At 39.4% G+C, this 13,973-nt stretch overlaps 1 protein-coding gene across 6 annotated transcripts in view; it reads left to right on the top strand.

The window, feature by feature from the left end:
- Positions 1 to 13,973, top strand: part of RAPGEF4 (Rap guanine nucleotide exchange factor 4) — a 316,664-nt gene that overhangs the window by 184,908 nt on the left and 117,783 nt on the right. For 5 of the 6 annotated variants that reach the window (XM_067741524.1, XM_067741521.1, XM_067741523.1 and 2 more), the window contains one exon: positions 1,017 to 1,036. In XM_067741524.1, the coding sequence (XP_067597625.1) occupies positions 1,017 to 1,036 (20 nt within the window). Of the gene's footprint in view, positions 1 to 1,016; positions 1,037 to 9,646; positions 9,715 to 13,973 lie in introns of those variants that run through there. The other variant, XM_067741526.1, reaches the window with a different exon arrangement.

Below are 13,973 nucleotides of genomic sequence, written 5' to 3'. Positions count from 1 at the left end.
AGGGTATGTTTCCTAATAATCTATTCTTTTCTTACCCCTCCTGCTTACCGCTGCCTATTAGGATGGGCACTCGGTGCTTTTAATGCCAATATTTTAAGTCCCGTATGGCCCCTTATTAAACACATAAAGTCCTGCTTACTCAGAATTTGGATGTACTGCATTTTTGCATTGCAAACCCCCTCACGCCACCCCAGTAGTTCTAAGCTAGGTGCAAGCCACACATCAAAACCACCTGGACTTCTGTCGCTTCAGTATAAGGCCACTTGTTCTCACTGTCCTGGGGCCAGTAAGCTCTGCTGGGGCTGGTGACCTTCCAGTGCGGCCACCCTTACCATGGCAGAGTAGCAGACCCAAAGGAAGTGCAAAGGACCAGTGCCAGCCTGGACCGAGTGCTCATGAAATGTGTGTAAATGAGTGAATGGACGAATGATTAACTTATTTGCTAAGAAAATTGAGACACCCCTGGAAACAGCCATTGCCTGCTGGGACCTAACTTGGAAGCAGCAGCGGTTTGCTTTGCCCAAAATAAAAGTTGTGTGCTAGTAGTAGTCTTTATGCGCGACCTGCCCCCAGGTTCAAACCCCTGGAGCGGTGTCAGGGGGTTTGCCTTGGAAAAATACAATCCGTGCAACTTAAGAGTTGATGTGTTCGTCTAAAATTCTGAGTGTTCTGGTGCCCAAGACAGAGTAATTGCTCTGAGACAGTTGCTCACATGGTGTAAAGTAAGCAGGGCTGGATTTTCACCTCTAGGAGAGTAAAGCATATGGTAGAAAAGCAAAATAAGTATGAGATTTTATTGTCTGGCACCCAGCCCTGCTCCTGATTCATTGATTTATTTATGTTACAGATTTTGGTAGGTGCTGCTATGTTTCTAAGCAGCATTATGTACGTTTTTATGGAAAGACAAATTGAAAACGCCAAAATGTTACTTGGTTTGATTCAGCACGGGATTTCATTGCCATTTTGCAAGTTGATCTTACAGCTCATGCTCTTTCTCTCTCTCTTTCCTCTTCTAGGGATTCCCGACAAGGAGAACGTGAGTAGCTACTCTGTCTCTGCCTAATTTCTAAAAACTGTCATAAGGTAAAAAAAATAATTGTGGTAACGCTACCATCAAAGAGAGCTCTTTATCCACATTCAGCAGAGCAGTAAATATTTTTGTAATCTTATTCTGGCGTCTTTGGTGAGTCACTTTGAAATACGAAGGGGAGAAGTTTGATTGCTCTGACGTGGTCGTCACATGTCCTTGATGTTAACTAGTCCGAAGAAAGGTTATTCTAGGGACAAACAGTATAATTGATAAGTGTTTTCCTTTTCCCATGATGCATACATGGCAGTAGAGAGAACCACTAGTTTAACAGCACATAGAAAATGAGCTGTTTTTCCTTAGTAGGAATACAAAATATGAGATTTCAGGCCAGTTGATTTTATAATTGTATCCAAGTGCACTAGAGTCAATATTTCTCTTTGAAGTTGAAAATAATGAATTGCTCGAATTGGTCAGGGCAAACAGGTAAGAGAGTAGGTGCTTTAGGATAAACCTGTCACCAAGAACCAGTGCCAAGTACTCCTTCTAAGGCTGTTAGGGGTGTAGCGGCATTGTCTTTGCATGCAAATAATAACGACATTAACTGGAATCTAAATTTAGACAACAACATGGAAGGGTTAATACGGAAGTGTGTAGGGATTCATCTGAAGTGGTGCTTGGTGGCTGTCAATTGTATTGACTTGTCATTGTGTTCCGCAGTTGCTGTACCCAAGTGACAGTGCTACAGAACTGTCTCCCTTTTCTGTCCTTTCCCTGCTTCGGGGCTGGTGTCTGTGGATTTCAGACTGTTTCTGTATTGCTTTTCAGAGGTCTGACTCTAGCTTTCTTAGGTCCTCCTGTTTTCAGAATGTTGGCTTTAAAGGGCTGGTTGGGAATTCTGGTCCACTGCTGTACCACTACAAATTTAGGTTCAAGACCTAGCAACGTCACTTCAAATGTCACACCAAATCCTCGTTGACTTGGTTCAGCAGAGGACTTCAGTTCCTAGCTGTGGGACTTTGTGCAAGCCACTTGGCTTCTCGAAACATCCTTGCCTCGTCTTGAAAATGTGGGTGTTGGTTGTGACTACCTTAAGAGGCCATCGTGAATACTGAGTGAGAGAATCTGTGGAAAGCATAGAGAGTCATATAATAGAGCTCAGTAAAGGTGAGGACTGTTGCAATAATTATTATTTTATCAAGTCTTGTATCATTTTCTAGCTGTCTTTTCTCCTCTGAAAAATGCCCTACCCCTTAGAAAGTGACTGTCCTTTTACATTTTATGGCTCTCCTTAACCTTGAAGGACATTTGATCTGGTCCAAAAGCATCTATAGAGACATTTGGTCCAGGCCAAAAGGTCCTTGATATTTGCCCTGCCCAAAACCATTTGTCATGGACCAAATATGCTTAGGAACTTTTTGGATACAACCAAATTTCAAGGACCTTTTGATATGGACCAAATGTCCAATGGACGTTTTGGACATGATCAAATGTCTACTAACCCTACGTAAAATGTCTGTGTTCAGTGAACCTTTGTAATTGCTATTTTGCTGTTTAAAAAATGTATCTTTGTATGTTGAGTAAAGCTGTAGATGATCAGGTTCATGGAGAGTCTAAAACAATAGGCTTTAGATGCTAAAGTAACTGATCTTAGCACCATTTTGGACATGGATGTCCCAAAGCACGCTGTAACAAATAATACATGGATGATTAGCCAAATAAAGATGATAAAAGGGCCTGGTGCTTCCTCATCAGGGGACTGTCAGTGGTGTGGAGAGCACACACAGAATGGCCGGGCCCCAGGAGGTCTCAAATGTTCTAAGCTTCAAAAGGATGCTCTGTCTCTCTTAGGCACCCGGTGACCTTTAGGTTGGACCTCCCCACAGTGGAACGACAGATACAACGTTCTAAGCAGAAAGCCTGCCAGCTGTCATGTAGCTCACTTCATGACAAAAGAGGAGTTTGGAGTTTGCAGAAAGTCAGATACAATGAATTTAACAGCGTCTTGCCCTCAGAGATTTAGGGGGCTGGCCAGCCTGTCTCCCCAATAACTAGTCATAGTATATACTTATTTGTATTTGTTTGGGTCATTCTATAGCAAACTCACTAGCAAGAGGAAGCATACTTTTTCTCTGTCAGCAAGTAGAGTGGATACAACATCACCACATGCTATTAGGAAAGCTCTCCAATGCCATCAGTCAAAATAAAGCAAATGAGATGAAAGACATTCATGAGTAGCGTTGAAGCTCTAGAAAGATAAAAAGAAGCCTAAGAGCCTTAAAGTGGTGTTAATGTTAATTGAATTTTTTCCTTTATAAGAGAAAAGTTGGGGCCTTCCCTGGTGGCGCAGTGGTTAAGAATCTGCCTGCCTATGCAAGGGACATGGGTTCGAGCCCTGGTCCAGGACGATCCCTGGTCCAGGACGATCCCACATGCCGCGGAGCAGCTGAGCCCATGCGTCACAATTACTGAGCCTGCGCTCTAGAGCCCGCGAGCCACAACTACTGAGCCCGCGTGTCACAACTACTGAAGCCCATGCGCCTACAGCCCGTGCTCCACAACAAGAGGAGCTACCACAATGAGAAGCTGCGCACCGCAACAAAGAGTAGCACCCACTTGCCACAACTAGAGAAAGCCTGTGTGCAGCAATGAAGACCCAACACAGCCAAAAATAAATAAGTAAAATAAATAAATATATTTAAAAGAAAACAAAAGCAAAAACAAGCAATACAGAAATGTCTTACTTTAAAAAGAAAAAGAGAGACAAGTTGTGTTAGGATGATTTCTTTCATCCGTTACCCTCTTTAACTACATGCTGGGCAATATTATATTCCCTTTATGTTTCTCTAAATAGCAATAATATGCCTGTGGACTGAAACAAAAGCACTTAGACTATTGTCTCAGTGTCCAAACAGATTCTTTATGGAAAGAATAAATTCTTTTTTCTAGCTCTACTCCTGATTTTGTTAATCACCATGTTTAACTTTCAATCAAATATGCAAACGTCAGTAAATGGTGTTTTGAGCTGCCTTGCCAGCTATATTTTATTTCCAGACCGAGCCTTACCTTTCATAAAAAGAACTTTCTTTTCATAAATTGCACTTCCATAGAAACAAATAGGTCGGCAGTTAACTTGCTGGGTTATTTTGTCTACTACTTATTATAATTCATAGGGACATCATTCAACTTTAGATGACACAGGATACTGGAACCTGTAAAATAATTGATAAAAATGTTAGAAAAATTAACATTGAACCAATAAAGCAAGAAGACCATTTTGTCAGGGTTGCAATTGTTTGGGCTTGTTGGTTTTATAGATTCTTCTCTTTGATCTGTTTAAATTTTATTTTATTTTTCTGTCTCCTATAAGTGGCATACCTGACTGACCATGTTTAACACAGAACATAAAAATCGCAATGAAAAGAACGCTTTCTAGTTGAATGTTACGGTTGCCCTTTGACGGAATGAGCTTGTCTATAATATTTTGCTGCGTAGATAGACTTTGTTGCTTACTGTGCTCCATTCTTTTGAGAGGCAACTGCTAAGGAGTTTTGTAGTTTTAGAAGTTTATACGTTTCTTCCTCAGTGTGGAAGGAGCCAGAAAATAGACTCAGGAAGATATCAAAAGAATCCCATTCTCTGATTTACAAACATCTTGTTTCCAAAAGGGTCATTTGAGGGCTTCATTTTTTAGGCAGTGATAACGTTGACAGTGTGATTAGTAAGCTTCTTGTGAAATACGCAAGGATACATTCCCAATATAAAGCACTATCAACTCAGAGCCCAGAGGTTTCCCAAGCACTGGAAGAACTGATGCTAGATGCTAATGACAAGCAAGACTGGGGGTTTTGTAGAGCTATTTGGTTGGTCTCCTTTTAAGAAGATTACTTAAATCTTCCCAAACTTTTAAAAAATCATGGGTTATTTACATGAAGAATAATTTTTGGCAATTATTATAAAGACATAAGGTTTTAAATGGCAAATGGTAAGGACATGGTTTACATGCTTTGTGAAAATTCTCATTAAGGAGAGAGCAATAATAAGTAATTACTAGGGTCAATAGGTTAGAAATTTTAGGAATTTTTAGGGACTATAGTAACATTTATCTCTATTGCTCTTTTTCAAGGTTAGAGAAAACAGATTAGAATATTTTCCACCAATTAAATGATGGTGTCTTATTTTACCATTGTAGATTGGCTATGATTCAGGGTCAGATGAAGAAAAAGGAAGTTGTGTATCCTTATAGAGACTTAAAATATTAAAAAAAAAACTTAGAAAACCCCATAAAACTGTAAAACCTTTCAACTCCAGCTTTCAAATTGAATTCAAACCAACAGTTTATGGTGGAACACAGTTTTTAAAATCCTACTTTAAAACGTGACTGGTAGGCGTCCAGAGCTGATTGGGACATCCTGGCCAGAGTTCACAGCTTTACCCCAGCAGCCATTTCCCTCTGGTCTAGGGTGAGAATGTTTTAACCAGCACCGTCACCACACTGAAGCAACACACATGTGACTGGCTGAGGGTACGAAGCTCTACACAGCAAACCAACCAAACGCTTGAAGGCAGAAAACCCTGAGCGGCTCGTTTTCATTTGAAGGACAAGTTGCTTATCACCCAAGAGAAGATTAGATTTAGCAGTGTTGCTGGCCCGAAATTACGTGTTTGTAGTGCGTAAATACTCATTCCTTAGCTGGCCTATTAGAACGCATAGCTCAGCAAGCCCCACCTCCCGGGAAAAAAACAGCCTGTTAATGTCGAAGGTGCCAAGGACAACTTCAGCTCTTGGTCTCTGAAGAAATGTTTGTTTTTGTGTTTGTGAATTATGCATTTTATGGGGCAAGAGGCCCTTGCTGAATTTCTTTCTGCTTTTCATTCCATCCCTTCCTCTCCTCATATAAAAGCTGGCCTGTGCCATCTCTCTCTAGCTTCTGCAGTGGCATACTGATTGAATTTTTTTTTCTCTCTTTTTAAAATTTTATTGGAGCGTAGTTGATTTACAAAGCTGTGTTAGTTTCAGGTGTACAGCAAAGTGACTCAGTTATAAATATACATATATTCATTCTTGTTTAGATTCTTCTATCGGTTATCACTGAATATTGAGTAGTAGAATATCACTCAATATTCAGTGATACAGTAGGTCCTTGTTGGTTATCTGTCTTATATATAGTAGTGTGTGTACGTTCATCCCAAGCCCCTGATTTATCCCTCCCTGCCACGTTCCCCCTCTGGTAACCTTAAGTTTGTTTTTTATATCTGTAAGTCTGTTTCTGTTTCTGATTGAATTTTTAAGATGATGTGTACTTGACCTTCATCTACATAGTAAATAGTAAGTGCAGGGAACTCTCTGAACATCTGATCTTCTTGTCAATTATGCCATGTGTTTTTTGCCTCTGAATGTTCTTCAGCAGTGTTCACAGGACCTGCAAGCTGTGAGTTTGCTTGATGAAAGAGCACCTATCGGGGTGTACTGGGGTGGTGGTTCGCAAATATATTTTAGAGTTATTTTTATAATATTACAAATTATATTTGGTGACTGATTCAGTGTTCTAATGTCAGCGTCTCTACATTTTTAGGAGGAGAGCCTTTGAGTATTGCTGCCATGCTGATCTAGGGCTGCCGCTGAGTTAACCACATAACCTTGCTTTGAATATGTTCTCAGTGTTTTCTGTAGTCAGAATTTGACTTGGGCAAGATATCACAGAGAACCTGGGTAGTGTTTAATGGTTAAAAATAATAATCATAAAAGAAATGATATTCCCCAATCTCTCTAGCCAGCAGCCTCTCCCTGCTCTCACTTTAACAAATGCCACGGCCTTGAGGTGAGGCTGTTCACTATTGGCATTCCTGCTGAGAATTAGTTCCACTCTCAGCAGGGCCAGGAACATAATGTCATGTTGATAGTAAGACACTACACTGCTGATTCCAGAGTTATGGGAGAGTACACTGCTGTCTTCAGAAATATTTTGTTCTGTGCTGCAGGCAATTATGTCCATCACCAGTCACTTGGCGCTGCTAGCATGTTATCTTGATTGACTGTGGGAATAAAATATATAGTATCTTTTATGTTTGATGTATTTGAATGTTTATTGTCCTTGTTTTGACAAATTGAAACCAAATTATTTGCAAAATACATCGTAGGTTTAGGAGAGAAAATTGTAGTGTTCTCAGATGGGATAAATTAATCTAGTGATTACATGTCATTTAGGATTTGGATTCTTTTCTAATAATTCGGTGTCAAGACTGCCCTGAGTCCATAGATATTAAAATATTCTATAGTTGTTCTCTTTACCTTCAGGTAAAATTACATTATAGATAGAGGCACGTATACACACCCATATGTACATATATGGACACATGCAGATGTATATATAAATTTATATTTAACCATTTTCATTCTTTAGAATTTCCAGAAGAGAAAATCGTAACACCGACTTTTCGTAATATGATCAGGCTTTGTTCAGAATACTTATTGCCAGTTTTTATAAATGTTCAAGTTCTCTCCAGCTTTTGTTTTATTTTCAATTTTCCTTCAGTCAGAGAATGATTCAGAAGTACCCGTAGAATGTGCTGTCTAGTTGCTTGAAGACCTTTAATCGAATGCATATGTATTGATGGATCCCAGGCGCCACGTGGAGCCATGAAAATAGTGTAGGACCTTCAGGGAGTTGCAGCCGGGGACGGAAGCAGACATGTGAACACAAGCCAGCACGCTGCAGCGCTGTGGCACGTGTGGTCGGGAGGCCGTGGCGTGACCGCGTGGCCTTAGAGGCTCTGCGGGCTTGAGTCAAGTCCAGCTCTGCCACTTACTAACCATGTGAAGGTGGACAAGTTAGTTAACCTCTTACTCCTCTGTTTCCCCAGCTACAGGGTAAAAGTAACAGTAGTGTGGGAGTAGTGGCATAGCGGTGGAAGCCGAGGGGCCTGCCAGGAGGATTAGTGAGATGAGGCAGGCCAAGCGCCAGTGCTGGCACCCCTACATACTCTCAGGAGGCACATGGGGCTGTGTGGTTCTCAGGAGAAGGGGAGGGGCTCAGAGCAGGCCTCCCAGAAGAGGAGGAAATGCCTCCGCGCGCTCTTGATGGAACGTAGATGTTACCCAGGTGGAAGGGAAAGGAGAACGATGCATGAACAAAGGAACAGAGTACCAGAGCTTTTCAAAACCTTTCAAAATAAAAGACTTTTCATTATTTTGGACTCTACTTGCTAGGAGCCCTTGCAAAGTCAAAATCTGACTTCTAAGCATCAGGCATTTCAGGGTTCCAACAAAACACCTTTTCTTTTTTTTTCGTTAACTAAAGGTTGATCTGTTTTGAATGCAGATGGGGAATTATCTTGAATTTCCCCCTATTTGTACATCCCAATATCATGCCTTCCTTTTAAAAATGACAGATCTGGAGCTGATGCCTTTGAAGCCTATTGTTCACTCTGATCTCCGGCTCCTTTTCTGCTATAATTGCCCAGTCAGTGCTCTCTGATTTCTGTGGTTCTCCTTTGTTTTTTTCCCCCTTCTCTTGAATGAATCACTCTGCAAAGCTTTCAATTGAATTTTGACCTCTTTTTCCTTTTCCATTTGTCAAGGTTATTTTAAATTTCATTCCAGTTTTCCTAAGTGCCAGCCACCCCACCCAACTGGGTATCATTGTCAAATTTAATAAGAATGCTTTTGATTCCATAGTCAAGGCTTTAATCAACATGTTAAATCTAGCAGCATTCAGCAGAGGACCTAACCTTGTGGAATTTAATCTGGTTTCTGCTAATTTATTTGCATACATGATAAAATTATCCCATCCGGACATGAAAAACAAACTTAGGAAAACATACTATGAAAATACCCCGTAAAACAGGTGCTAAGCCATTAAATTCACTTCCATCCGACTTTCTACCTATTCGTAATTTGACAGAAAGGAAGATGAGAATTTTATTTCTGTCTCAGAATATACTAATATGACTGGATTCAATACATATTCATTGTTATAGTCTGTGTCCCCAGAGGTGCATCAGCTTCTGTCCCTGACACTTAATAGCCAGCAACACTGAACAAGTCTTAGCACTCTGACCCTCAGTTTCCTCATCGATAAAATGGTGATTTCCCCAGTGAACCACAGCAAAAGGATTGTTGGGAGATCAAATAAGGTAAAGCAGGGGGGAAATTCCCAAACTTTACACTGCTCCCAAACATAAAACACTACATTAAGCTTCCCTGGAGGTTCATTCCAAAGGAAATCACACCCTTGTTGGTAACCTCAGTCCAGGGATATTATCCTAGACTGGGGATCTCTGAGGCTGTCCAGTAGGTTCTGGTTTAGGAGGAGATTGGGTCTGGGAAACCTTATAAAAGTTTGCGTCCTATTAGGACTTGGTCCAGTGCTCAATTCTGGGAAGACGGCAAGATGCCAAATGAAAAGTCATTCATCTTAATGTCCTTGTAACTTAGCTCAGCTAAGAGAATGAACAATTCCCAAGTCACACCAAGCACTGATTTGGTCCTGTAATTTGATAGCCCAATCCCAAACAAAGTGAGGAAACCACACCCAAAGTTGACTACAGAGACGGATGGGGTAGAGTGTAAGAGCTGTAAGAGAGTAAAGAAGATAAGCTGGAGAAGGCACCTGGCTCGTTTGGGGGCCCAGCAGAGAATCATGGATGTCATCATGGCAGTCCACCCTGCACCTTCTAGTTTTAGGGTATGTGAGCTTTTTTAATATTATATTAACAAATTCTTCTATTTAAATTTTCAAAGCATTGCAATGTACAACTACCTAGTAAAGGAATTTGTAACATATTGCAAAAATGGCTGTGTCATTCAACAAGGTATTCTTTTGACTGAAACCAGTAATGGTCCCTTCCCCTACAGACACCCGTCCCCTGTTCCCCCAGCTTTATATTTTATGTTTTCTTTTTGGTGTCTGGTATGTTCATAAAAACACTTGGGCTCCCTCTGGTGGCCATTCCAGTGTTTCTACACGTCTAACCTTACAGCTGAAGTTTTTAGTTACATGGCGCAAAATGTTTGGATGAAAGTGGAAATATTAATAGTAAATTTTATTTTCTTTTGTAAGATAACTGGCACTTGGGAACCTCTTAATTAGCCAAAATATCCAACTCATTTATTCATTCATTCATTCATCCATTCATATATCTTCCAATCTAATATGTTGTTGATAATTTCACTTTACTAAATGAAGGGGCATCTGATCTGCAAGTCCATAGAAAGATATTAAGTACCAATCCTGTAAGTCAAACAGCTTTCCCCAAGAAGTGATTCTATTAACTAGCAAGTTTTTATAGAATGCTTACTGTGTATTAGCCCAGAGTTGGACATTATGGGAAATATTTTGTTACTCATCATTTAAAAAATATATGAATAAGCTCTTCTGTAACAGTTGGCAATGTTATATTACTTCTTTTTCTCCTTTAAACTATATTCCCATTCTATCTGCCACGTAGAATTTTATCCTATTGTAATGAATCTTTGTCCAGACCTGATTACTTTTAAATTATGACAATGTATTAGTCAATATACAGATTTAGCTACAGTAACAAAGACCCAAACATAAGTGTCTTAAATAAAACGGAAGATAATCTTCCTTCGTGTTAAGTGTCCAGATGTGAGCTGCCCAGGGTTAACGTGGCACCTCCAAGTTGTAATGTATTTTTACGATTGAAAGTCTCTTATTGATCACACTCTTATACTTTCATGTATCAAAAATAAGTATATATTTAAAGCTTAATGTTTTAAAATTTCTAATGACCGTAAGTTTCCTTTAAAATTTTTCTTCTGAGTTGAATGATAGTTAGTAGTAGTATACAATTGTCAAAACAAAATAAATATTTTATATATATTTAGAAATAATTATTAAATATTAAATTATAACTGTAAAGGCATCATTGAATGACTTGGGTGCTTTTTAAAAATGAATTTGTTATCTATAGGCAGCAGGGGGTTAACATCAGTCCTCCACTTCTTGGTTTTTAGATATGTAAGCACTGGAAAAGCTTGTTCACGTAAATCAGCAGGTGAGAATGGAAATAGTTTTACATAGCAATGTCACTAAACTCTGACTCCTGAGCAGCTCATGTGGTGCCTCATGGGGAGAGAGAGAGATTGTAGTCACATTGGAGGCCGTGGAAAGTGTTACATTCTGGGTGGATTTTGAAAATGGAGTCCTAGGATCTTCTGATGAATTAAATGTGAGGTGAGAGAGAAGGAGAGAAGTCAAGGACGACTTCAGGGTTCTTGGCCCAATCACGCAGAAGGATGCAGCTCCAACAGCTAAGAAAGGGAAGACTGAGGGTGAAGTGAATTTGGACACCTAGTTTGAAGGTCGTTATACTAGACAGTATCCAGGAATGAGGTATGAGTAGGCTTTTGTACTGTACCCCTGTCCAGTCAATCGTTAATGATAATAAACATTAGATTAGAGAGTGGTAATGAGATTTGATTTTAGGTATTTATACTGAGTAGTATGTGCCTGGGGCATGAATAAAATTAGAATGTTTCTGAAAGAGTTAAATACAAGACAAAAATAAGCAAGAATTTTATTAGGTTTGGCTCCCCCCTTCTGTTATATTTTGTAGATTTTAAGAGAATTTATGTTTGTGAGCAAATTTTGTGTATAACTCCAGGTATCACCTTTCAAATAAAAGGTTAATGAAAAGTTGATTTGTAGAATATTTCAGGTAGAAATAGTAAATGAATCAAGCTAACAAAGTGTGACTTAATAGACATCCTCAGGGACCTAGGATGAATAGGTAGTGGCACATTATTTGTAACTCAGCCCACAAATTATTTCTATATGATTTAAATGGCTATGACCTGCTTGAAACAATTTGTTTTCTTAATTAGTTTAATCATTCTCTTTGTAGTTTCTTATGCTACTAAATGGGTTAATAACCCCCTTTTTCTTAAATAAATTAAGTTTTCCAGCCAAGCCACAAATTTCCAATTAAGTTTGAAGGAGTGAAATAATTCCGTAATAGGGGAAAAATGATTATATTTAATTCTTTTAAAATCAACTGACATGTATTAAGTGCCCACTGTGTGCCACGCAGATACAAACTTTGGTTCTGGAGCTACAAAGTCCAAAAAACGAATTCTTGACTTCAAAGAGAAAACAGCCTAACAGCTTAAACAGCCTAGGACAGAGACTGGTTAAACGGATAATTGTATCAGAATGTGGTACTGAGAGAGACTGGAGTTAAGTGCCAAAATACCTCACACATTGTAAGAGCCACGTCACTTGAACCCAAAGGATTTCTGAAAAAAGAAAGTTTCATTATTCACCACCCCCGATGTTTTCCTGATTCAAAAGAATGCAGTTACTAAGTTACTATATAACTCCAAACTATGGAGGATACAGGTGGCAGAAACCCATTTTAAGCCAGTTCAAAGGCAAAGTCCACAGGAAGAGCTGGTGTGGCGCTGGCCTTGGGCTAATAGAGGCCAAGGGCTCTACTTCCACCTCTCCCCAAGCCTGGAAACATGGTCACCAGCTATTCCTGTTTTTTTCCCAGCAGCTACTGTTAGAAAACCTTGGGGAAGGACACGGACTGATCTAGTGTAGGTCCTGCGATCCCTCTACCCCAATTCTGAGTCAGTGTGGGTGAGATACCACTGTAGGCTCAGCTCTGACAGTGGGGAGGTCTGGCCCTGGAAGAAGGCAGGACAGGAAATAGTAGCTGTTCACTATTCCTCCCCGGTGACGCACATTCAGCTGACTTCTGAAATATCAGTCTCCTTCCTCTGGTGTACTCAGATAACAGCATAATGCAATCAATATCACATTTGGGGGTTAGTCTTCATCCCTTGTTTATGAAGAAATAGGACAGAAGCAGTTAGGAGAATAATGTTGACATCACATTTTGCAACAGGTTTAATTGCACTAAGCATTGTGCTTTAAAAACTACATGCATTCCCTTCAATCAGAGTCATAATTTCTTTTTCACTGTCTTCTTAACACGTATGATGTGGAAATTAACAAGATTTGATCTTGTTCATAAGTCTTTTGAGATACTTAGATGTGGGTTCTGAGCCAGTAGATGATAGCAGCAAGCCTATGTGTCCTAGGATATTACAGGAATTCTTCTTTTTTATCTATTTGGTTTAAAGTCTGTGAGCCAGATTTACATTCAGATGAGTCATTGAAGCTTATATTGTGTGCCTAAAGGGAAATGTTTACGCCAAGAGTCTAAGACGAAGTCCAGCAAGACAGTGGATTTTTAAATCATGGTTATCTTTCCCTGATAATAAGTGTAATAGTACTTCTGTTGAACATTGGGAAACATAAAACTGTTTTTTAAAATCTCCTAAAATGCCACCACCCAGAGCTCTGAGTGTTTCTATATTTAATACATAGAAACAAATTTTAGTTTACACTGTATATTTAGTTTCATATCCTACCTTTTTCAGTGAAGTTTTTGAAAGGACTTTAATATTGTCCCAACCATATTGGAGAATGAATTTCCTCTGCAATAATTTTTTTTTTTCAAACAGCCATCTATATCTTTTAAAGTCAGTTTTCACTTCATCCCCTTCCCATTTTTGGAATTATTTTTGGTTACGTTGCTGTTGTTCTTCCTTCATTTCTGATGTTCTAAGTTTCTGACTGGTATCATTTCCTCTCTGACAGAAGAACTTCCCCTAGAAATTCTCATAAAACAGGTCTGCTGGCTACAAATTCACCAACGCTTTTCTTCGTTTGAGAAGGTCTTTCTTTTACCTTCATTCCTAGAGGATATTTTAAAGGATAGAGAATTATGAATTGACAATTTTTATCTTTTAGCATTTTTATGAGTCAGTATTGATGCGTTATTAGTAACGGAAGTCTATTGTTTATTCAGACTTCCTTGTTTTTACGTAGTATCCTTTTTCTGTTCCTGCACCCCTTCCAGGATATCACTTCATATTTAGTGGTCCTGTCTCCTTAGACTCCTTTGATTGTTC

The sequence above is a fragment of the Pseudorca crassidens genome, chromosome 6 (assembly GCF_039906515.1).
Source record: "Pseudorca crassidens isolate mPseCra1 chromosome 6, mPseCra1.hap1, whole genome shotgun sequence".
Lineage (NCBI taxonomy): Eukaryota > Metazoa > Chordata > Mammalia > Artiodactyla > Delphinidae > Pseudorca > Pseudorca crassidens.
The sequence above is the reverse complement of the archived record's forward strand: the minus strand, read 5'-3'. Positions and strand labels throughout refer to the sequence as shown.